General features: G+C 40.6%; 1 protein-coding gene and 1 non-coding gene across 2 annotated transcripts; both read left to right on the top strand.

Annotated features, from left to right (window-relative positions):
• The first annotated feature begins 12275 nt into the window (after nucleotides 1-12275).
• Nucleotides 12276-21906, top strand: LOC131219600 (protein disulfide isomerase-like 2-3). The gene is made up of 9 exons (XM_058214838.1): nucleotides 12276-12494; nucleotides 13101-13259; nucleotides 14661-14774; nucleotides 16886-17043; nucleotides 17215-17314; nucleotides 18959-19135; nucleotides 19232-19377; nucleotides 21243-21389; nucleotides 21541-21906. The coding sequence occupies exons 1-9, from the start codon at nucleotides 12291-12293 to the stop codon at nucleotides 21713-21715; spliced, it is 1380 nt and encodes a 459-aa protein (XP_058070821.1). The 5' UTR covers nucleotides 12276-12290; the 3' UTR covers nucleotides 21716-21906.
• Nucleotides 21907-25594: 3688 nt separating this feature from the next.
• LOC131219846 (U2 spliceosomal RNA) lies at nucleotides 25595-25790 on the top strand. Its single transcript, XR_009158488.1, has one exon. It is a non-coding gene; the product is annotated as a U2 spliceosomal RNA (small nuclear RNA).
• Nucleotides 25791-26418: the final 628 nt, after the last annotated feature.

Raw genomic sequence — 26418 nt, 5'->3', positions numbered from 1 at the left:
CTTAACGATCAAGATTAATTTGCTCAAGAAAACTCAGTTTATCTGTATGTTTTAAAGTCAGTGTGATATCTTGAATATCTGATTGTAATTTGAGGAGCATGCATGAACTAACTAACCATTCTATTTATCTAACCGAGGAATTGTTTATTGGTTGGTGGTGAGATAAGAATCTTTTCATTTCTTACCAAACAATTCTGAGCAAAAATTCTTCAATTTTCGAATATAAACATTATATCTAGGCTATTGTTTATTGTTTATTGGTACGTTCTTGAGTCATCATTCCTATTGGATTATCATAGACAAAACCCATGTGCTAAATGATATCGAAAATGGAGTTTTTGCAAAAATCGAAAGAGAATTTAACCACTTTTGTAGAAAATCTTGTGTTCTTTAATTTTCTATTTCGCAATAAAAGTATATTAAGATCATACTTTTAAAATACAAATTCGACTAAACCTTGTCAAGTTGAGTCAACTGAAACAAAAACTCAGGCAAGTTTCTTGAAAACTCACACTAGTTAAATTGAGTGGGGCAAACATGAAATTCAGCTGGGCAAACTGAAATTTAAGCGGGGTAAGCATGAAATTGAGTTGGGAAAACATGAAATTGAGCAGGGCAAACTGAAAATTGAGTGGGGCAAACATGAAATTCAATGGGGCAAACATGAAATTCAGCGGAGGGAAACTAGAAATTGAGTGGGGCAAACTAGAAATTGAGTGGGGAAAACCAGAAATTGAGCGGGGCAAATTGGAATTTGAGCAGGGCAACCTAGGAATTGAGCAAGGAAAGCTAAAAATTAAACGAGGCAACCTAAAAATTGAGCAAAGCAACCTAGCAATTGAGCGAGGGAAGCTAGAAATTGAGCGAGGGAACCTAAGAATTAAGCGAGGCAACCTAGGAATTGAGCGAGGGAAGCTAGAAATTGAGCAAGGCAACCTAGGAATTGAGTGAGGGAACATAGGATTTGAGTGAGGCAACCTACAAATTGAGCAAGGCAACCTAGGAATTGAGCGAAGGAAGCTAGAAATTGAGCGAGGGAAGCTAAGAATTAAGCGAGGGAACCTAGAAATTAAGCGAGGCAACGTAGAAATTCAGCGAGGCAACCTAGGAATTGAGTAAGGGAAGCTAGAAATTAAGCGAGGGAACCCAGAAATTCAGCGAGGCAAACTACAAATTGAACGAAGCAACCTAGGAATTGAGCGAGGCAAGTTAGAAATTCAGCGAGACAACCTAGAAATTGAGCGAGGGAACCTAGGAATTGAGCAAGGAAACGTAAATATATAGTGAGGCAACCTAAGAATTGAGCGAGGGAAGCTAGAAATTGATGTAGAGCAGGCCGCGAACAGTTTCATGGCCAAGATGGATCAGAAAAGGCTCGATCGACGACAGAAGTGATCCGGACCGTCGGACCTTAGATCGGGCATTTCTCACAATCCAGAATGAGTTATCAGGCGTAAAATATATGATTTTGGGGTAGAACGAGCTACTTTAGCCAACCAACCCTGCTACGCCAGGTTGCGCAAGACGGATTTGCGAAATACCCCTAGATCGACGGTCGTTTTCCTATTTTAATTTCGTTTTTACTATAAATAGTAAGTTTTAGTTTGATTATAACTCTTCATCCGTCGGGTTTTAAGAGTTGTGTCCAATGTGAAAAGAACTTAAAATAATTAGGAGAACGGTTTGGTGAAGCCAAATAGGACACTTACTATTTTTGGCCAAAAACCTTGCGCACTAGTAGACATCACGACCGTCTATAAATAGTAAGTTTATTGTTTATAGTAAGTCGCGGATTCTAGGAGTTTTAGTTGTAGTTTGATTCTAATTTCTTTCCCATTACTTAGTACCCCTATTTAAAGGGTTGTGAACTCATTTTAATTAATTAATTAATCAATTTCAAATTTATTAGAATTTATTTCTATTTTTCTACTTTCTTTCCTCGTGGATTCGAGAAGTCTCTATGAGGAGTCCAGAGAAGCTCCATGGATTCGGAGTAGTTATCCTCATCACGTTCATCACTACGTCAATTGGTATCAAAGCGAGGATTCTCCTCGTGCTGATGGCAAACAATAAAGGTATGAATCAAAATCCTGTGGACAATGATCCAGGGATTCGTTATCTTTCGGAAAGAATGAAAGCTTTCCACCGGGAGAGTCAGTTGACCATGCAAGGGCTGCAGGTAACCCTCGACCGTCTTGCGGATGCGCTACTTTCACCCTGAGCCCTAAGCGGTGCTCTACCACCTATGCTCACTCCACTACCCGTGGTTACTGTACGATGCAACTTCGATTTTTGTAGAGCATTACCAGTGACAAACCGTAGGGCTACACTAGATGATTCAAGTTCTAGCGACGAGGACATTAATGAGGGTTTTGCCCGATGACCAATCCATGGAGGCGATCATCTAGATCGTGCTGAAAGAGACTATCGAGGTAAGGCTTAACTTCTTAGTTTTAACAGTTTATTACGTATAGAAGATTTTCTCAATTGGCTAGCCGAGGTAGAGAGATATTTTGATTATATAGACGTGCCAGATTATAAAAGGGTAAAATTGGTAGCGTTTAAATTAAAATCTGGTGCTTCTGAATGGTGGGAATAATTACAACTCTCACAGGCCCGTCAAAATAAGTCGTCCATCTCATCATGGCCACGAATGAGACGTCTTCTTTTATCACAATTTTTTTCCAGTGATTATGAGCAGATATTATTCCAAAAATATCAAAATTACCTACAAGAAAATCGAACCGTCACAGATTACACTGAAGAATTCTAGCGGTTGGCTACATGAAACGATCTGTCAGAATCTGAGTCACATAAGGTGGCATGATTTATAGGTGAGTTGCGACCTACAATTCAGGACCAAGTTCAGATGTATCCAGTCGGAACCGTTGATGAAGCAGTTCAATTGGCGGGTAGGGTAGAAGCACAACTTGCAAGAGCTCTTGCTCGTCCATATCCTTCAACTTGACCCCCCTTGACGGGTCCCACGCAGGATCCAGTGTTGGCGCGAGGAAAAGATCCAGTAGGAGAACGTCCTCAACCTCCTACAACCGCACACCATGATACGGGGAGCAACTCATCCAAACCTCAACATGCAACACCCACAACAGCGAACCCGAGTAGAATTCCAAATCCTTATGCTCAGCCAAGGTCAAACAACTGTTACCGCTGTGGCCAGTCAGGCCACTTATCAAATACTTGTCCTCAACGTCCCGCAGCACACTTAACTATAAACGAAGGGGGCACTGAAGATGAGGCTGTAGAAGAAGACCATGGCTTTGATGAACATGAACAAACCACTGAAGAAATAACAGGTGGCAATGAAGTGACGGGCGAGGATCGTGGCGAATTTCTAGTCGTGAGGCAATTACTGTATGCCCCACGAAATGAATTATATCCACAGCGACACAATATATTTCATGCTTAGTGCACTATCAACAGAAAGGTCTGTGATGTGATCATAGACAGTGGTAGTAGTGAGAACATCATCTCAAGAGTGATGATGGACAAGTTGCAACTACCAACGACGAAACATTCTTCCCCGTACTCAATTGGTTAGATAAAAAAGGTGAATGAGACCAAGGTAACTGAACAATGCACTATCTCATTTTTAATTAGCAAAAATTATGAGGATCAAATACTTTGTGACGTGGTCGACATGGAAGCTTGTTATCTGCTACTCGGTCGACCCTGGCAGTCGGACAGTGATGCGACCCATCGGGGATGAGATAATGTCTACATATTCGTCAAGGATAGTCGAAAAATAATCCTTGCCCCTATGACACCAGAGAACCACCCTAAAGCCTCTAAAGTAGAGGGGAGCTCCCTCTTGACCATTTGAGATTTCATGAAGGAATCCAATGAAACCGGCGAGGTATACGCCTTAGTGGTGAAGGGCAAGGAAGAGGAACCCTCAAACATCCCTCCAAGTTTAAGACTGTTGCTAAACGAATTCAAATAAGTCTGACCTGAGGATTTACCTGATGGATTGCCCCCCATGAGAGACATCCAACATCACATAAACCTCATCCCTGGGGCTAGCTGCCTAACCGCCCTCATTATCGGATGAGTTCGAAGGAATGTGAGATACTTCAAGGGCAAGTGGAGGAATTGATCCGTAAGGGTCTCTTGAGAGAGAACATGAGCCCATATATCGTACCAGCATTATTAACGTCAAAAGAAGATGGAAGTTAACGCATGTGTGTCGATAGTCGGGCAATCAATAAAATTATCATCAAATATCGGTTCTCAATACCACGGTTGGACGACATGCTCGATATGCTAGAAGGGGCCAAGATGTTCTCTAAACTAGATCTAAGGAGCGGGTACAATTAGATTCGTATCCAACCTAGTGATGAGTGGAAAATGACATTCAAGACCAAGAAAGGGTTGTATGAGTGGCTGGTCATGCCCTTTGGCCTATCGAATGCACCAAGTACTTTTATGCGTTTGATGAATCAAGTTCTAAAACCGTTCATTAGCCGATTTGTGGTAGTATATTTTGATGACATATTGATATATAGCCAGGATGAGGCAGAGCACATGAAACATCTTAGGCAGGTGTTGCAGGTCCTACAAATTAATAAGTTGTACCTCAACTTGAAGAAGTGTAGTTTTTTAACTGACAACCTGTTGTTTCTAGGATTTGTTGTAATATCCACAGGCATTCGTGTGGACGATAAAAAGGTCCAAGCTATTAGAGAATGGCCGATCCCGACAAGCATTCATGAGGTGAGGAGTTTTCACGGGTTGGCGACTTTATATTATCGATTTGCGTGAGATTTTAGTACCATAGCCACGCCTATAACAGATTGCTTGAAAAAATGACCGTTCCAGTGGACCGATAAAGCTGACAAGAGCTTTTATGATATGAAGCATCATTTGTCTACAACACCGGTCTTGGTGCTTCTTAATTTCGATAAATTATTCGAGGTTGAGTGTGACGCTTCATACGTCAGAATTGGAGGAGTATTATCAAAGGAGGTAAGCCGGTAGCCTTCTACAGCGAGAAGTTCAGCGAAGCCTGAAAGAAGTAGTCGACTTATGAGCTTGAGTTGTATGTAGTTGTTTAGGCGCTATGACATTGACGACATTATCTAATTCAAAAAGAATTTATTCTGTACACTGACCATTAAACATTAACGTTTATTAATAATCAGACTAACATGAATCGTGTGCATGCTAGATGGGTTGCATTTTTACAGGAATTCATGTTCGTTCTGAAGCACAAGTCAGAGCAGCAGAACAAGGTGGTTGATGCACTTAGCCGCCATGCATCACTACTTGTTACGATGAACAATGAGGTGGTCGACTTCGACTGTCTCAAGGAGATGTATGCCGAGGATGAGGACTTCAAAGATTCTTGGATGAAGTGTCAAGAATGTCACCTCAGTGACCTTCATATACAAGACGATTTTCTCTTTAAAGGGAATCAATTGTGCATCCCCCGAAGTTCTCTGAGGGAGCAGATTATTTAAGAGCTACATGGAGGTAGCCTCGATGGACACCTTGGGCGAGACAAGACACGAGCTCTTGTGGAAGAGCGGTATTACTGGCCGCAATTAGTACGTGATGTGGGAAAAACTGTATAACGTTGTCATGTTTGTCAGACCTCTAAGGGACAATCTTAGAATACGGGCCTCTACATCCCGTTACCTGTGTCTGATGGTCCTTGGGAGGATTTATTAATAAACTTTGTGCTTGGTCTCCCACGAACACAACACAACATAGATTCGGTGTTCGTGGTGGTAGATCGTTTCTCCAAGATGACACACTTTATCCCATGTAAGAAGACCTTCGATGCAATACACGTGGAGAATCTATTCTTCAGGGAGGTCATACGGCTACATGGGGTCCCCAAGACTATTACTTTTGATCGTGACACGAAGTTCATTAGCCACTTTTGGTAGACTTTATGGACTCGATTTGATACACGACTTCAATTCAACAGTGCTTACCACTGACAGACTGATGGGCAGACCGAAGTTGTGAATCGCACGTTGGGAAACCTCCTTCGCTGTATTTCAAGAGAAAAACTGAAGCAGTGGGATTTGGTCTTGTCTCAAACAGAATTTGCATTCAACAATATGGTGAACTGCTCAACAGGAAAATCACCGTTCCAGATTATCTACGGACGAGTGCCTCGCCACACACTTGACTTGATCCCTCTACCCAAGCACCCAGGCATGAGTATTGCAGCAGAACATATGGCAGACAAGATCATGGGCATCCATGCGGAAGTGCAGACTAAGCTACATACCTCGAAGGAGAAGTACAAAGAACAAACGGACAAGCACCAACAATAAAAAGTGTTCGAGGTGGGCGATCGCGTTATGGTCCATCTACGCAAAGAGATATTTCCGACCGGAATGTACAACAAGTTGAAAAATAAGAAGATTGGACCCGTTCCAATCATTCAAAAGATCAATGACAACGCTTATGTTGTTGATCTTCCAAATGACATGGCAATCTTACGGACTTTCAACGTCGCAGACCTGACCGAGTATCATGAACCAGACCAGGATGAGAACTCAAGGACGAGCTCTTTAGAGGTGGAGGGGACTGATGTAGAATAGGCCGCGTACAGTTTCATGGCCAAGATGGATCAGAAAAGGCCTGGTCGACGACAGAAGTGATCCGGACCGTTGAACCTTGGATCAGGCGTATCTCACAATTCGGAATGAGTTATCAAGCGTAAAATATATGATTTTGGGGTAGAACGAGCTACTTTAGCCAATCAACCCTGCTACATCGGGTTACGCAAAATGGATTTGCGAAATACCCCTGGATCGACGGTCGTTTCCCTATTTTAATTTCGTTTTTACTACAAATAGTAAGTTTTAGTTTGATTATAACTCTTCATCCATTAGGCTTTAGGAGTTGTGTCCAACGTGAAAAGAGCTTAGAATAATTAGGAGAATGGTTTGGTGAAGCCAAATAGGACACTTACTATTTTTGGCCAAAAACTTTGCACACTAGTAGACATCACGACCGTCTATAAATAGTAAGTTTACTATTTATAGTAAGTCACGGATTCTAGGAGTTTTAGTTGTAGTTTAATTCTAATTTCTTTCCCATTGCTTGGTACCCCTATTTAAAGGGTTATGAACTCATTTTTATTAATTAATTAATCAATTTCGAATTTATTAGAATTTATTTATATTTTTCTGCTTTCTTTCCTCGTGGATTCGAGAAGTCTTTGTGAGGAGTCTAGAGAAGCTCCGTGGATTCGAAGTAGTTATCCTAATCACGTTCATCACTGCGTCAGAAATTGAGTGATGGAACCTAGGAATTGAGCGAGACAACATAGAAATTCAGCGAGGCAACCTAGGAATTGAGCAAGGGAAGCTAGAAATTGAGTGAGGGAAGCTAGAAATTGAGCGAGGTAACTTAGGAATTGAGCAAGGGAAGCTAGAAATTGAGCAAGGGAACTTAGAAATTGAGCGAGGCAATGTATAAATTAGGTGAGTTGTTGCAGCACCGAACAGAAGCCACAGTTAGATGTCATAAAATCCTGTTTGAGGTTCGGTTGATCTTGTTTTGAACTTCATTAGTGATGTAAGAAAGTTTGGTTATCCAATGGGATACCACGTGTGGTCCCTTAGCTGGTAGATTGAAGAGCACGAGGATTTCATGCTTGCCCTGCTCAATTTCATGTTTGCCTCGCTAAATTTCATGTTTGCCCCACTCAATTTCATGTTTCCCCCACTGAATTTCATTCTTGCCCCACTCAATTTCATGTTTGCCCCACTCAATTCCTAGTTTGCCCCACTCAATTTCATGTTTGCCTCGTTAAATTTCTAGTTTTCCTCACCCAAGTTTCAGATTTTCTCGCTCAATTTCTACATTGCATCGCTAAATTTCTAGGTTTCGTCACTTAATTTCTAGGTTGCCTCGTTCAATTTATAGTTTGCCTCACTCAATTTCCAGGTTCCCTCATTCAATTTCTAGCTTCCCTTGCTCAATTCCTAGATTGCCTCGCTAAATTTCTACATTGCCTCACTCAATTTTTAGGTTCCCTCGCTCAATTCCTAGGTTCCCTCGCTCAATTTCTAGCTTCCCTCACTCAATTCTTAGGTTGCCTCGCTCAATTTGTAGGTTACCTTGCTCAAATCTTATATTTTCTTGCTCAATTTCTAGCTTCCCTCGCTCAATTCCTAGGTTCTCTCGCTCAATTTTTAGCTTGCCTCGTTGAATTTCTAGCTTCCCTTGCTCAATTCCTATGTTGCCTCGCTCAATTCATAGGTTCCCTCGCTCAATTTCTAGCTTCCCTCGCTCAATTCATAGGTTGCCTCGCTCAATTCCTAGGTTCCCTCGCTCAATTTTTAGCTTGCCTTGCTCAATTCTTGTTTGCCCTGCTGAATTTCGTGTTTGCCCCTCTCAATTTTCAGTTTCCGCCGCTCAATTTCATGTTTGCCCCAATCAATTTCATGACAAGGAGTGGGTGAGTTCAAAGGGTTCTCTGATTCATGACAGGGATGATCTTTTTGGTTCGTGGTTTTATGTTCTTCATCAAGATTACAAAAGTGACTTGCTACAAATTTTCTACTAAGATTATAGTGTTTCAGTGGTTCCCTCGACCAATGACTATGTCAACCTGCGGAACGACTGAGAATTAAATGATCAGCTTTTGGTGTTTCATATGAATCTTATTGTTTCTCTCCTTACCCAAAAAATCATGTGTTTCTCTCATGATAGGAGAATGCTATCACTACTGAATTCACATTCTTGACAATTTAGTGATTGTATGTCTACAAAAATGCTCTAGTTCATTAAAGCCATGACATTTTTGTGCGGGTAATACAAGCCATTAAGGCAGCGCACACTGTTAAGTTGATGGCGAAGTTGGTAGATGGCGTTGTTAAGCCCACCCATGGGCTACAACCATGAGTGAAATGATCATATTGACTTAACGAAAGACGATTAGATCATCTAATGAGAGACCACAAGGAGTACCATTTCCAAGCAATTAAAGATTAAGCCCATATGAGGGTCTTGACTAAAGATCAAACCATCCAAGTTGAATATCTGAATAATGAATTAAGATCCAACCATCTAGGTTGAAGACCTGAACCAACCAACTGTCTGGGTTAGAGATCATGACCATATCATAAACCAAACTTACTTATCTCAAATAAGTTACTTATCTACTGCTGCAAGTAGAAAAAGTAACTTATTTAGTGGTATCTTCCCTTGATGTATTTGTCTTTGAACTGGACCAAAGAAAGAATTTGTATTTCCTCTTATTGTAACTTCTGACATATGTTGGAAGTTCTATTAAGCTGGTTCTCTTCCCTTGATATGTTCGTCTTCTTTGAACAATGACCATATCCTTTTATTGCTGCTGAATATGTTTTAAGAGCTCGTTTGCCGTTCTATATAAGGATATTTTTGCATGTGTGCAAAAGAAAGGATATAAGCCATATTATGCTTGACTGATTGCTGTATACAGATGCTTCCTTGGGAGAATCTTCCGATAAATTGACTGAGATGTTCATTTTGGGATATTTTCCTTCATGTATTATTCGGATATTTCGATCTTTGCCTCGCTCAATTTCCAGTTTGCCCCACTCAATTTCATGTTTGCCCCACTCAAATTCTAGTTTCCCCTGTTGAATTTCTAGTTTGCCTCGCTCAATTTCCAGTTTCCCTCACTGAATTTCATGTTTGCCTTACTCAATTTCTAGTTTGCCCCACTGAATTTCATGTTTGCCCCGCTGAATTTCATGTTTGCCCCGCTTAATTTCCAGTTTCCCCACTCAATTTCTAGTTTGCCCCGCTCAAATTTCAGTTTCCCCTGCTGAATTTCATGTTTGCCCCGCTCAATTTCATGTTTACCCTGCTGAAATTCAAGTTTGCCCCGCTAAATTTCATGTTTGCCATGCTGAATTTCATGTTTGTCCCGCTCAATTTTCAGTTTGCCCTGCTCAATTTCATGTTTTCCTCGCTCAATTTCAAGCTTGCCCTGCTCAAATTTCAATTTACCCAGCTGAATTTCATGTTTGCCCTGTTCAATTTAACTAGTTTGAGTTTTCAAGAAACTTGCCTGAGTTTTTGTTTTAGTTGACTCAACTCGACAGGGTTTGAGTTGAATTTATATTTTGTTTATATTCGAAAGTTGAAGAATTTTTGCTCGGAATTGTTTGGTAAGAAATGAAAAGATTCTTATCTCACCACCAACCAATAAGCAACTCCTCGGTTAAATAAATAGAGTGGTTAGTCAGTTCATGCATGCTCCTCGAATTACAATCAGATATTCAAGATATCACAACGACTTTAAAACATACAGTTAAAATGAGTTTTCTTGAGTAGATTAGTCTTAATCGTTAAGGTTGCAGGACGGGCCATTAACCAATTTGACATGTTCGATAAAGATGTGACTGTTTGCATCAATATCTCATGTATATAGAAAGGACAAAACCCATTGAGATGGATCATCAACTTGCATCCATATCTTAGCTGTAGAACAAGGAGAAAAACACATCGAGACGGACCATCATTTTATCCGGGTAAAAGGTGCTGTACAAATGCATTCAATACAAAATGTTGTAATCATCCACCTTAATCACCAACTGTATGTCAACATTGCTTATGTACTCATGGGTTATCATGGATGTAGATTTTTCAGTATAACCACTCCAAAATGAGACAACTACCATAAGAATTTGATAGCTACATAATGCATGCACAATTGTTGATGAAGCATAACCCAAGTATCGCATTGAGATGGTGATATTAATAGTTGGATTTTGAACCACTGGCTATTTTATACTATAACTCTCCATTTGATGTCCCTCAGTTGGATGGTTAGGATTATATGATCAATCTGAATTTAGAGACATGGAACCAAACTAGTTTTCTCATTTCAAAATCGAAGAACATGGCTAATTTTTTTTTAAAAAAAACAAAACATGAGTGATATATGGATAATTGATTATGGAGAATAACTCAAAAATTATATTGAGAAGATGATGCTAACCATGTGAATTTGCCTTGAAAAGCCACATCCCACTGGCCCAGTCGACCTCAGGTCTTTGTCCCACTAACCTGGTTGACCCCAATTCAATGTCCTGTTCTACTGTCGGGATTGGCTGCTAGATCGGCTACGGTATCTATGGCTATGGTTAAATCCGTAGCTACAGGCGACAACAAATCCGTAGCCATAGGCCCGCTTACTTAAAAAGTAGGGGTATTTACGTCCTCAAACTCGCTGTCCACACGTGCTAGTCTAAGTTGGTAACTTAAGTTTGTATTCCTTGTAAAAACCGCTGGATAAAAAGTATTGTCTACAGTGGTAAATTTCTCATATTTTAATTTCGCCGTTCGAATACACTATCACGGATTGCCGGTGCTCCCCAACAGGAAATTCCTGTATTGCGGCCATATGAATGTCTGTGAGAAATACACTCCGTCCATCAGTTTCAAAAGCTCGGGTGAAAAAAAAAAATCAGATTCAAAACTCAGGTGAGTCACACGACAGAAAACAGTGAGAATGGAAAATGCTACCATATGATATGAATATGCCATCCAAACCGTTCATAAGTTTATTACAACCGGGATAAATTGAAAAACCAACTTTCATGCTCATCCGCAACTTCTCTGGTCCCCACGAAGTTTCTGGTGGTGAACGTTTAATCCCTTCTTTTTCGTATGTCGTGGCCCACCTGGATATTTTATCTCCTCATTTTTTGGAATCCTATCCTAATGTGGGTTTGCAAAACTGATGGACGGAGTGGATTTCTCCCGGGCGTTGCATTGGACTTCGGCCCCTAGAAACTTCCCATAAGAGGGACGCACGGGCACTACGCCTCCCCAGTGTCAGTCTACGTGTAGCGTTGTGGTTGGCTGAAACACGTGGCCTTCGTTCATACGCTCGCTTGAAACAAAGAGAGGAGAAAAACGTATTCAGGGAAAACGAAAAACTCTGGTACTCCGTAGAGAGTGATTGTTAATACGCAGATTGCAAGAAACTGTCCACGTGGCGCGCATCTGAAAACTCATATCAAACTTGGGCCCAATATAGATGGATTATTTATTAAAAAAACTACCGTGATTGAATCTTCCATTTGGACAATGGGTGGTAATTTATATACGGACCACGTGAAAAAAAATCAACGATTAACTTTCAACCAAATGGAAACATTTAATCAGATGACAGATTCACTCAATAATATAATATTGAACTATCTACACATTTTCTATCAATTTGATCGGTTCAGATTGACTACTTAGATAGCAAATTTTATAATATCTTGAGTGCCTGCGTGTCAACCATCGCATTCTGCCAGAGTATGAAACAAAACCCCAGCCCGGCAGTAGAAAAAACAGCAGCAGGCGAGCAATCGTTCGTCTTTCCGCCGCGAAAACTGAAGAAGATGCCATCGACGTTGCTCGCTCTCTTCCTCGCTCTCCTCCACTTCGGGGCTCGCGCGGGTGCGCTCTACGCACCCTCTTCTCCCGTTCTCCAACTCACTCCCTCCAACTTCAAATCCAAGGTATTCAACTTCAGATCCGTCGGATCTTCCCTCTCTTCTCTATCGTACGCCTCACCCGAAGAGAAACATATGCTTTCTGGAATTTGATATTTGCACCCCTCTTTTTAAAAAAAAAAAAAAAATTCACAAAACCCCCCTTTTTCTTATCAGATCATACCATTGTCATGGTCTCAGAAATCAGAAGTAGGGGGTGTAATTGTAAATCCATGTTTTCTAGGGACCGGATCCTGTGGAACTAGGAGCACTGGAAGTACTACGCTTCCATGTCCTTTTTTGTACACGTGGCATATCTGGACTCAGATCGAAACCGTTCATTTGATAGGTCAAAGTAGTCAACTGATGATCGTTCAGAAATCTTGCTGTTTGGACAATCGTAATTCTGTATTCAGTGGCATACAAATGGACAGTAGAGTATAGAAGTCAGTAATGGCCCACATATAGATGGTTAGGATTGTTCAATCAAAGTGGTTTTTAGCTTGTGGCTCATCGATGGAGGAGCCCTCTGGATGTGTGGTTTGGGTCATCGCCACTTGCCTCCAGAAGCAGTGGATCAAATGCCTTTTTGGTATATACTTATTTTCTTTTCGTGACTGAGAATTTGGGCAGGTTTTGGACTCGAACAGGGTTGTATTGGTTGAATTCTTCGCGCCATGGTGCGGCCATTGCCAAGCCCTGACGCCGATTTGGGAGAAAGCGGCGACTGTAATGAAGGGTGTCGCTACTGTGGCAGCTCTTGATGCGGATGCTCACAAGTCGCTTGCTCAGGTTCGATACAGATACTTGCTGACGTGAAATATTGTCGATATTGAATATGATTGTCCACATTATTCCATTTGAGAATTTCTTGTCAGGAACACAGTGAATTATTTATCATTAATGATATGTGTCATCTTTTTTTTTTTTTTTTTGTAATGTGAAAATGGGAACAAGATCCCAAGAGGAACATTAATTGGATGTGAATTCATCTGGTGGGACATAGATTGCTTGAACCATGCTCTAAAAAAAAATAATGCTGAATAGACATCGTAAGTCCTAACCAATCGATCACAGCAATGCCTAAATACCAGCAGTTGTCACTTGTTGTCCCTTTACTCAGATCATTCTACCTGTTTTGTTTTTTTGGGCCATGGACAATATATGGTGGGGCCTGTTGGATTAACAGTTTGGGCTATGTACATGTCTGTCACATGCCCCCCTGGGAACTCATCTGCAAAAGAATGTACAATTAGCATTCCATATTAAAAAATAGTCAGGATGTTAATGATGAGATGCTCGATCACTCAACTTTTGCCACTTTTTTTTTTTCCCCCTTTTGTTATTGTTTTATTCTTCTGCATGGAGCAGGCTTATATGCTCTTAAAGACTTAATCTTGACCATGATCTTATTTTTCCTGAACGTTCATTCAGTGTTATGCACGACTAGATAGGACATTCAACCAGATTCTATCCTTTTCTTAGTGCATTAATGCTCCACTTGTGTTTATAAGAATATCTTAATTCAGGTATTCCATAATGGTAACGGTGGCTGTAACAGCCACCGCTGTTACCATTATGATATAGGCTGTAGCAGGGGTCGTTATGGGTTTTATTTTACTTGAACAGACATATGTCAGCCCCATAATGGGTCTTTTGTGGTTACAGCCATTATGACCCCGTAACCTATAACGGTTACCACTGTTACCATTACGGATGTTACATAACCATTTTGGAATACCTTGATCCTAATGAAGAAATGAGTTTCACTAATTCACATGGGTGTGGTCCCAATTTATCTTCACACAGGATGTGTGCTAAGATTGAATGCGTTTGGAACATCCAATCTGTCCATCAGGTGTGCCCCACTGTGCCGTGGTCCAACATTCATGCTGGTCCACTCATCAGGCAGAATGCCATGTATCAGCATAGTTTTCTTTTTAGACGTTCACTTGTCATCAGTTTGTGCTTACATTGGCCCACTGATGAGTGGACCAGCCTGATTCTTGGGCTAGGGCACATAGTAGGACCTGCCTGATGGAACGGCTTGGATCTTCAACAAGTATGCCACGTTAACAATCGACATTGTAGTGGTATGTCACAAAGGCCGGGATCAAGATGCGTTGGAATTAATAAACTGATAGTGACATTTTGTTGCTATCTTTCTGATGAGTTATCTGCTGGCTTATATAGGAATATGGGATCAAAGGATTTCCAACTATAAAGGTGTTTTCCCCTGGTAAGCCTCCAGTAGATTATCAAGGAGCAAGGGATGTCAAACCGATTGCAGAATTCGCATTGCAGCAGGTTTGTGGCTACTGTTTCCTGAAACTCATAATTTCATGATTCATGAGTTGGTAGAAGCTTAATATTTTGGTCCTAAAAAAGTTATTAACTGTATGGGGCTGTTGATGAAAATTATTTTTGCTTTAGTTCATTGATTGATTACTGTCGTCAAAGGTATTGTTTTAATTATTCCAATATGATTGTGACTTCACTTAGCTGACATTTATGAGGTATTTTCAATGCTTGGACCATAAATTTGTACACTTTGCTCGGGTCCTTACTCTTGATCGGGTGGTAGACTCTCAGGAGTTTTAACACCCGGTCGAGGGTTCGAGCACCCATGGGTGGTGAAATTCCACTAGCGTGAGTGTGTGGGGTGTCTGTGCGTGTGTTAAAATAAAATATAAAAAAAATTGTACACTTTGCACAGATTTTCAGTTTGTATAGGCCGTGCTGATAGAGTGATCCAAACCATTGATATTATGGACCATGATGAGGATGGCCTATGCACCAAAAAGTCTCCCACATGGAAAAATCCAAATCTTTCAGTTGGTGACCAACAAACAGGCCAACATAATGAAACACCGCAATGGTTCACATTCAACAGAAAAGGGCCAAATATTCTATGGCTGGGATCTTACTCTGTTCGGGGTTTTTTTGGGACATGGCCCATCTGCCATGGGGTCCATCATATCAGTATTTGGATCCCTGAACCATGGCTCCACTTGTACAAACTGAAAACCCGAGCCTAAAATGCAAAATTTGGGCGGGGCATTGTATATTGTCTTGACACTGATTGATTATCATTAGCTTGGCTCAGTAATAATTTCCACCTTTTTTTTAAATTGTTGCCTTCATCACCAGTCGATCATGTGATTTACTCCGATGCATCGGCCAAGGATTCATCACTCTCCTAAGACAGTTTCTATATTTTGAAAAGAGCACAAGAAAATATATGGCTGTAAAGTTGTAATGTTGGTCTTTGTGCTGCTGTATCACGGCCACGTGTGGCGAATTTGCTCTGACACAATTGCTCGGTGATGTTGATGCATGCCCTATTTATTTCCACCATATTTCATTACAATCCCTTGTTTTCTGTGAGTGAACAATTGTGGTCTATACTTTTATCTTGTAAAGGGAGTAACAGTCAGTGGTCACTTAATCTTTCTGTATCTTCTCTTTACACAATTTCTTTAACTGTCCATTAATCGATCCAAATCATCTGTCCTTGTGTTAGTAATGTAAATATCAGTGTTTTAAATAGCGGTAGCGTGATGCGTAACGCTCAGCCCTCTATAGCGTGTAGCATAAATATGTAGCTTGTAGCGTAAGCTACATGATACTTCTATTTTTTAATTTAAAAATAGGACAAATATAATAAATAGTGGAAACAAGGAAAAAAATATAAAAATGCCTAAAAGATGATTCATTTGATCAATTATAAGCATGTTCAAACAAGTTCTTAGTTATTATTTATCAAAAGCTAATCCACATATATAAGCCAAATCAAATAATTATCACATCAACAACTTTCTAAGCAAACCACCTTAATTAATAATGTCTAATTGAAACCACAAGTCGCAATTATGAAAAGAAAAAAATAAAATCTCATAGGTGAAAAGTATTAAGGACAATACAAGTGTCACATTCCTCAACATTAGATACAAAGAAAACATGGAAAAATTAATTTTTAAAAAAATAAAAAAGTAAAAAAAATGCATTGTAGCTTACGCTATAGACGCTATGCGCTACGTAGCTGTAGCGTACGCTACGACCCTTGCAGCGTACGCTACTGGAGATTTACGTTATTTAGAACACTACGGACGCTATGCGCTACGTAGCTGTAGCGTACACTACGACCCTTGTACCATACGCTACAAGGGATTTACGTTATTTAGAACGCTACGTAGCGCTACAGCCACGCTATGCTACGTAGCGTACGCTACTGCTACACTGCAGGCGCTATTTGAAACACTGGTAAGTATACAGTCTGAATCAAGTACCTTAAATGTTTACATGCATATAATACTGTTATTTGCTCTTCTGGAGTTCTTATCTTCCAATTAAGTTTAGTCTTCTCGATCTCTAGAATATTATATATGCAAATTCTGAGGTGGCTGAGGGTTGTACAGATTAAGGCGCTTTTGAAGGAGCGTTTAAGTGGAAAGGCAGATGGAGGTTCAAGTGAAAAAACTGTAACTAGCGCATCAGTAGAACTGACTTCTCATAACTTTGATGAACTAGTTCTTAAAAGCAAAGAACTCTGGATAGTGGAATTTTTTGCACCTTGGTAAGTTTGTTGTCACTTCCAATTGATGATTTAGTTAGTGGAGATTTTGAATTTGTTGGACAATTGTGATATTTTCTTCCTTTAATTGGTGCTTATTTATTAATTTGTCAATGAAGAACTATGAATTCCCATAAGTTTGATCTGCTTTTTTTTTTCCTGTTCTTTTTTTAGGTGTGGCCACTGTAAAAAGTTGGCACCGGAATGGAAGAAAGCTTCAAATAACCTGAAGGGGAAGGTGAAGCTGGGCCATGTTGATTGTGATGCTGAGAAGGTAATTATACATTATCCTGCATAAATAAATAAAATCATTGGAATTAATTACCACCATGGGCTCTATTTTTGCTGCATGTACATGGAAGTCGTCGCTTTAGGGAATAGAAAAAGTACTTCGAATACTATAGGGTGACTTTGTTTTGCAATTCATTCAGTTCATTGTAGTTAATGGAGGAAATGGTGAAACTGGGGTCATTTTAATTTGTAATGACTCCCTAATTCCTAATTTAAGTTCCTTGCATTTCAAGTTAGACATGAAGCCATACTGATGGTATTTCAGGGCGAGTCCCAGATTTTTGTGTAATGAAGCTGGCCCCATTGTTGTTCTTTATTGAACTGAGCTGTTTCAGTTCAATTCAATTGAAAATTCAAACACATCCTTGGGGCCCATTGGACACACCCTCAAAAGGGGTGTTTGAGGCCTAAACTTCATTTTGGGCCAAACCGCAGTTGGTGTGGTGTGTTTGGATGCACTTTGCAAACCCTCTTCTGACCCCCCATTCGACAAAATAGGCTCTGCACATGTTGGAATGGTTTTTGGTGAGTTGCCCAAAAAAGCAGGCTTCAAAACCCTTTGTGGAAATCCCACTTTCACGAAAGCGTGTCCGAACGTGCCCTTAAAGTGGTAGCTAGAGTTGGATATGAAACCATACCTTGTTCATTTTTGCTCGAATATAGCATTCTTGAATTTTTCCTGCACCTACGCTTTCTAGCCAGTTCTTCATCCAATCCTCTTTGCAAACTTGTAACTGATCCAACTTGATCTACTAGAGGCTGGTTTAGCCAAGTTTTTCAGTTCCATGACCCATCATTTTCTTCTCTCCCTTGTATAATGAAGGCTTAAAAATAAATTCCAACAGAAGCTCAGTAGATAATCTAGGTCTGGTTGAACTAGGGGAAATTATTAGGGATTATCTATCTGGGTTCAGGGAGAAGGGATAGGAAGGCCTGCTCTCTTACTGACTGTAGAGCCCTAATATGTAGAATGACTGATGATACAAGATTCAGGAGGCCAACCTCGCATAGCTGGACAATGTTATGATGAGATGATGATGATCTAGATGCGGTGAGATTGGTGTATTGGGATATTGAAGCACTCTTATAGGTGTTAAGTAGTTACTCCCTTGACAGTATCTCCCCTTACAGAGTAAGGTGGGTAAGGAAAGACAATGGTTCGCGAACATGGACTTTATGGTACAATACGGATATGTTAAGTCTGCAGTGGTGACTTTCTTCTGTATTCATCTTGATGCAGATTTGTAGACTGATTCTCTTGCAAAAGAGGTAGTTTTTGGACCACCCTCAATTATATTTGGGATGAGTCTCCCACTAGATTATAGTTTGTTCTTTTGTTCGCTCTCTATGTAACTGTTTGTTCTTTCCTTTGCTTTTACTAATCGATGAGAAATGTGAGAATGCAGTTTTAACTTTTAAGGTTCAACAATAATGCTATATCATGCATAAGATATGCAAATGCCCATGCATTTCATAAAGATGGCCATGTGTAAGGTTGTTATTGTTTAATACCACTTGTGTTAGCTGAAGTTGGATACTGTTAATAATAAAACTGCTGCATTTGAGAGTTAAACTCAGTTCCATGCTTCTTGGTAGTGTATAGTTACTAACCCGCAAGGTCATGCAGTCTCTAATGAGCAGATTCAAGGTTCAAGGATTCCCTACCATTTTAGTGTTTGGGATTGATAAAGATAGTCCATATCCTTATGAGGGTGCACGAACTGCTTCCGCAATTGAATCATTTGCACTGGAGCAGCTGGAGACTAATATAGCTCCACCTGAAACCACCGAACTGACTGGCCCGGTAGTAATCTTTGTTGTCTCTTCATTTAAATGGTTGGTTGCTCACAGGTCTTTTACTGATGATTTTAAAAAAAATGCTTATGGTGATATTTGCTAGGATGTGATGGAAGAAAAGTGTGCCCCTGCTGCCATCTGTTTTGTGGCTTTCCTCCCTGACATTTTGGATTCAAAGGCAGACGGAAGGAATAAGTACCTTGGGCTCTTGTTATCAGTTGCAGAGAAATTTAAACGAAGTCCTTACAGGCAAGTTCTCATTGCTGAATAGCTAGTTCTTTCTTCATTCAGGTTTGTTGGACTTGTTAGAATTGAATTACCATCTCTGATGATCATACCTTTCATGGGTTTATGAAATTGATTAGACAACTGATTACCCACAGGCGATGGAACCCCGACTTGTGGTGTGGTACCAGTTTTTCCACCAACATGCCACTTGTGAAGGACCTTTGTTGCACGATCATTCTAACCAAGTGCTGCTCCCACTTCCTGGCTGTTTATGCTTGCTAACATTTTGAAACAGACTTCCTCATTCCTGTACCCGAACCAGTCACTGTTTCGCTTCATGCTTCTTGCACCTATATGAACAACATCTGTACCATGAATTGGTAGGTCCTGCCACGAAGATTACCTGGCGAAAAAGGCCACTCTGTTGGAATCAATTTACAACCAATACAGGTGTGGCCCACCTACCGAAAGGATCAGCCTGATTTTTGTTAAGGGTGATATTCATGATGGGTTATGCTGGCGGGAAAGATGGTACGACAACACAAGTTTTGGTGTCGTTGCCTTAGGCGATCAGTTCAAAAATGATTAAATTGCTCTTCCATTAGAAGCAACTACAGTAATTGTTATTAGTACAAAATGACTAAATATACCTCTACATATTCCACTATTCTACTCTTTTTTTTTCTTTTTTTCTTTTTTTTCTTTTTTTTTTGAGGTATAACAATACTTTAAAAAAAGAGTGAGAGAGAGATATCTACATCAAGGAGGTGGAAACAGAGTTCCACTGTTCTTTACATTGCATGTACTTTTTTAATTAATTTATTTATTTATAAATTTGAAGGGCAATGTGAGATTTTATTAATAAAATAAAATAAAATAAAACATACAAAGAACTAAGAAGATACAAAAACACGTGAGATTTTATTAAAAGGGCAATAAAAAGGAGAGACGAGAAGGATAATCAGAAGTCATCTTGCTAATACAAAGAAGAGGATCCCCCCCAGTTGCCTGGAAAGTCTTTAAAGGAAAACCCAGGAAGGAATGCATGTCATATGGATAGCAAATTCATGACTCAATAGACCTCCAAAAGAGAGAATCTTTCCCACACTTTCCCCGCGAAGGCGCAATAGCTATAGAGGTGGTTGATGTTTTCCTCATCCTGGAGACATAAGATACAAGCACTGCATGAACTCGGACCCTGATGATACCTGTGAAAGCTCGGCCGAATGCTGTACACAATCATAAACGAGCATCCAGATGTAATGTACTCAATGGGCATAGCCTAACTCGCATCTGTTGGGTTTGCTCTTACACTTCCAACAAAAATTAAGGTGGGAAACTTAATTTTAGAAGCCTAAGTAAGGCATTGGTAAGCACAGGTTGAATTCTGGCTTTCATACCTGAAGCATTGCACATGTTGATTAGATTCCCATATTGATTTTACAGGGAATGATACAGAGAGACACTGCACAATGTACAGAGGGGTTTACCACCATGGCATCATCCATTTCACTTGCTTGTGGATGGACCCCACTGTAGGGAACCAATTACCCACATTACCAAGCTTTGCATGGTGTGTGCATCACTAATTGTGTGCTTTCTATATTATAGATTAAAACTTCATTAAATGGCATATTTTTAATGTGATTAAGGTATTGTTGATGCTCCAAAACTGACATTTGCATGCATAGCGTCTTGCTGATGTACCACGGAGCAGCCGACCAAATTGGAAAATTTTGAATGGCGCTCCTATAACGTCGATAGTACATAAGCATCAACAGCTTATGACTATAGAATGTCTATTAGTAGTAAGTTTGGAAATTGGAAAGATCATGTTTTTCATGGGTTGACTGTCTTATGGAGATGAGGATGGATGTCTTTTGCAGCTATGTTTGGGCAGCTGCAGGCAAACAGCCTGATCTTGAGAAGCAAGTTGGTGTTGGTGGTTACGGTTACCCAGCTTTGGTAGCGTTGAATGTGAAGAAAGGTGCCTACGCTCCACTTCGCAGTGCATACGAGCTCGACCAAGTCGTGTAAGTCACTTATCTCTATAAATAAGACAGTAGGCAGATCCATGCACCCTTTTTCTTTTTTTCTTTTTTTCTTTTTTTTTTTTTGTCTTCACTAGCATTCTTGGTTTGGTTGTCAAATAAGAATAACCATGTGCAAGGATTTCATTTTCAGGGAGTTTGTGAAGGAAGCAGGGCGTGGCGGTAAGGGGAATCTGCCTCTTGGAAACACTCCCGTCATTGTGAAAACGGAACCTTGGGATGGTAAAGACGCTGAGATTCTTGAAGAGGACGAGTTCTCCCTTGAAGAGCTCATGGGAGAAGAAGACACAAGCAAAGATGAGTTGTAATCTCCGTTTGGAGACATAATAGGAAAAATTAATTAAAGTGAGTTTCAGGAGGTATCGATTTTGATCTGTCATTACAACTGGCAAGGCATGTTTCGAATCTCTTGATTTTTTAGGAAACCATGTTTAAGCCTTTTTAGATGTTTTGCTAATTAGTTCAGGTGTTCTCATATCCTAAGAATTATGTTCTTCTAGGCTGGATTTATTTTTATTTGATCTGACATCTCCGCTATATATGGTGCGCAATTAGCAAGGGTCATTTACTTCATGAGATAGCTAAAGCTTCACATAATTTGAAGATTTGAGGAGGGTTTTTAGCCAAATAAAAGGGTATTGATGTAAAATAAATGCTCTAGTGCTCTCAAAGCAATATAGGTTATAGTTTTCCTGGTTGCATCCGTTTAATCTCTCGATCTGAACTGTCCATTAAGTCTACAACACATTTCACGTGCTGTCATGCAAAAAATCACACTGATTGGATGGTCCAATCCATCTTTGATCTGGACTTTTTCTTGTAAAAATCCCTTTTCCAATCCAATGGATGGAATGGTTATGACTGCCTAACAAAAGTGATTCTTTTGAACAGATGGATTAATTATTAATTGGGCCTATCCTTGTGTAAATGTCTTGACCCTCTATATTAAAGGCCATTGATCAAATGGTTACATTTATAGGATTGGCATGATATTTACATGCTAGCACATGAAACGTACACTCGACCTAATGAACCGTCCAGATCAATGGATTGGATGTCTGTCCCAATGCCTATTCTACGATCCACTGTTTAATAAGATGGGTGGGCACATCGGATGGATGATAAACAGAACAATCTTCAAGATTGGACGACCATATGGATGGGCCACAAGGAGACTGTCTATATCCATACTATATGAAAGTAAATAGAGCTTACTTTTCCAAGGACTTGTGTATGATAAAAATACCCTTACTAATTGTGTTAATAACCAAAATACCATTTTTTAACATCACAGAAGGCTTGGGGTTTGTGATAAGCTATTGGGATTGCCTTGACCTACATTTCTCCTGCACGCAAACACAGAAACCTATGGTGGGCTTCCCATCCCCATTGTTACTCCTGGTATGGCCCACTTGAGTTGTGGATCTGGCTGACTTTTAACCGATTGCCTAGAGTAGAGGATAGAACTTGATGGATGGCTGAATTTTACGTGTACAACTGGCTAGCCTTATAAAACTTAGGTGTAAAGGAATCAAATCTCCTTGTGTATAGGGGTGTACATCGAGTCGAGCAGCTTGGCCACTAGCTGACCTCAGCTTGAATTGGGCTCGGCTCGGTCCTCGAGCCTAACTGGCCATCTTTGCTCGATTTAGTCAACAGCTCGGGCCGATTCGAGCCTAGTTCGAGCCAAGATGGAGCTGAGTTTGCCATTGCAGCATTTTCACAAACACTTGGAATGCACCTTCAAAATCTCACTGTATTTGAGATAGCAGCAATGGTTTTACAGGTATTCTATCAAATTCCTTCTAAGCAATAAAAAAAATTAAAAAAAAAAGTGTTGGTTTCATATACATACCTTCCTTGCCACTAGCCACACTTCTTTGAGTTATTTCATCAAACACTTGGTGAGCAACATCAATATCAAAGTAACCAAGTCACCAAACTGGTTCGATCCGAGTTCGATTCGAGCTGGGTTCGATCTGAGTCGAGTCAAGCTGGGGCCAGCTCGAACTCATTTTCGAGATTAAAAAATCAGCTCGACTCGGCTTGAATTCAACTTTGAACTGAGTTGAATCGAGCTTTTTTGAGTTGAGTCGAGGGAGCTAACCGAGTTAGCTCGGTTCGTGTACACTTCTACTTGTGTATATAAAACACTTGTCTATGTAAAATCCACTCCGTCCATCAGATGCCCTCCTCTATGTGACGATTCTTATGGAAATATATTAACCAGATCTAAAACTCAGGTGGGCCAGCCTGATTTTTTATGTCATGTCATTTATGGTAGGCCCCATTTTTTGTTTAATGCCTTAGATCTTGTAAACACACATGGCACGTGTGAGGAGACTACGAATCACATGGCTACTCTTTGAGCAACGGTGCCAGGACCAGGACTGTCGTTGGTATTGCTTGAATTGTACATATGGACTGTGTGATTGGTGGGATGAACCTGCAATGGGCCTAACCTACTCACTATAGTTGGTTTAAGCATCAATCATCATACACTGGGAGCATGCGCTGAAGCATACAATGCATCGAGAGGATCTAGGCCGTTCATCAAGCAAGCCCACTGAATCCTTGACCGGGCACAGAAAACCCACGCCATCCATTTTCCAAGTGGGCCACGTGTAGTGAAAAGAAATGGACGGTTAAAGGGAACTAACCCAATTTTGGCCAAGCGGACACATAATGTCCCTGTTAGCTAACGGCTTAGATCTAGAGCTGGGCATCGGTCCGGGTCAGACCGGATTTAGCCTAACCCGGTCAGATTCGAAATTCTAACAGGCGAACCCGAAATCGATCCGATCCGAGACCGAGTCCAGGTCACTTGACTTGGACAGATCCGATGCTTAATTTATTTGACCCGATCCGAGTCTGACTCGGTGAGGGAAACCGAGTAGGATCAGGTTGAACACTATTCAGATCATTTCATATGGTGTGGTCCACTTCAATCTTCAATGTATCATAATTTTTTGTTCAACGCCTAAATTGATATGTCAAAATGGATGAACGGCTTAGATAACATATATACATCAAGGTGGGCCCCACATGACTATAAAAAATTTGTATCAATGCCTACTACATGTGTTGTCCCATCGTCCAGGCTACTGACGTAACGTCACCAAGTTCTATGGGCCCCACTACGTTGTATGTGTTATATCCACACCGTCCATCAATTTTGAGATATCATTTTAGGGCATGAGCCAAATAATGATGTAGATAAAAATCTGTAGTAGACCACATCACAGAAAAAAGTGAGGAGAATGATTCCCACCGTTGAAACTATCCTAAGGCCCACCGTAATGTTTATTTGAAATCCAACTTGTTCAAAAGTTGAAAAATAAAGAAATAAGGGAAAACACAAATACCAGGTTAATTTAAAACTTTTGTAGCTTTTAAAAGTTTTTAATGGTGGGCGTCACTGTCCATGGAACTTTCTATACTGGGGTCCACTGGAGCTTTGAATTTCATTCATTCTTTGGATATTGCCCTGAAGTGATCTCTCCAAATGGATGGAAGGTTGGATACAAAACATACATCATGGTGGGGCCCAAGTAACTTGCTTAAGCCACTTTAATACATACTCTCACAACCTACCGTTTTGACGTAGTTGACGTGTCGCACAAGTAACTCATTCTCATATGTGAGTGAACTTTGTTGGGGCCCACCGTGAATGCATGTGGTGTATCCACGCCGTCCATTTGTTTTTTCAAATTATTTTAGCTGTTGAACCCAAAATTGATGAATATTCAAAGCTCAAGTGGACCACACCATAAGAAAAAGTAAAAATATTGATTTTTATTCCGGATCTGGCCGGATCGGAACGGTCCGGATCTATTCGGATCAGGTTTTCGGATCGGAACGGTCCGGATTAACCACTATCCGATCTCGATCCGAAAACTAGTCGGATCTAAATGATCTTACCCGATCCAGGCCGTCGGTTCAGTTCGGAACGGGTCGGATCGGGTCTGATCGGGTCGGATCCACCGGATCAGGTCAAAAATGCCCACCTCTACTTAGATCTCACAAACGCTATGTCAGTATGTGCGATGTTTGAACGAGAAACAAAAGAAGGCTGAGCAAGGGAAGACTGTAAAGAAGCATTTTCGTTTGAGTCCCACATCGACAAAATAGAGAAGAGAGCAATGAAATCTCATATATAAAAGCGACGGAAGGTGCTTGTACAAGGCATACCTTTCTCGGCCTTTTGGCTAAGATCAAGTGTAGTATCTGTTCTTATCAGTTTAATATCTGATACGTGGCCCATCGGGTCACATGATATTAAATTAATTTCTTGTGGGGGAGGTCCCACCACAGTAGCTTGCTACTGGGGTCCTCGAGCGTCGCCCTTGTCTTGCACTGTCGCATGGGCCAGGCGCACCCCTCCCAAATCTCAGTTTAAAATGATTTTACTAACATATAGGAGTTTGAGCCACTAGATTGGTCAGGCATCCAGGCTGAAAAATAAATGTGCTGGGCTTAGGTAGGGGTAAAATCAAAAGTTTGAATGCCCAGACCGTAAGGCATGCCCGTCAGGGTCAAATTCCAAGCCAGAGCCACCACCGGGTAGAAAAAAAATTTATTGGCTTACTTTAAGCAATATGACCCACTTGATTGAAACTGCGACCCACTTGATTGAAACTGCCTGTTTTGTGAGGCCGTGGACGCATTGATTCCATCTAGATAGGATACTCGGATCTGTCTCAGAGATTTTGTCTGCTTTCTGTCGATGGGAAGCGTGTTGGGTGATGATCAGGGAGGGACGCGGATTTCCTGCCCAAGCCCTTCGCAGTAAGTTCCTGCGCAAGGATTCTGGATGGGCCAGGCGCACCCCTCCCAAATCTCAGTTCAAAATGATTTTACTGACATATGAATTTCGGCCACTGGATTTAACCAACATAACTGAGTCAGGCATCTAAGCAAAATAGTAAATGTGCTGGGTTTGGTTACAGCAAAAACAAAAATTTGAATGCCCAGGTTAAGGCATGCCCGTCAGGCTCAAAATCCAGACCAG

This window comes from Magnolia sinica, chromosome 11 (genome assembly GCF_029962835.1).
Source record: "Magnolia sinica isolate HGM2019 chromosome 11, MsV1, whole genome shotgun sequence".
In the NCBI taxonomy this organism is placed as follows: Eukaryota; Viridiplantae; Streptophyta; class Magnoliopsida; order Magnoliales; family Magnoliaceae; genus Magnolia; species Magnolia sinica.
The sequence above is the reverse complement of the archived record's forward strand: the minus strand, read 5'-3'. Positions and strand labels throughout refer to the sequence as shown.

What these genes read in the sequence shown, in the direction of transcription:
- LOC131219600 (XM_058214838.1), top strand. Translation starts at nt 12,291, where the DNA reads ATGAAACAAAACCCCAGCCCGGCAGTAGAAAAAACAGCAGCAGGCGAG. An exon ending in CTCACAAGTCGCTTGCTCAG is followed by an intron (nt 13,260 to 14,660) that starts GTTCGATACAGA and finishes TGGCTTATATAG; the next exon opens with GAATATGGGATCAAAGGATT. An exon ending in TTGATTGTGATGCTGAGAAG is followed by an intron (nt 17,315 to 18,958) that starts GTAATTATACAT and finishes AAGGTCATGCAG; the next exon opens with TCTCTAATGAGCAGATTCAA.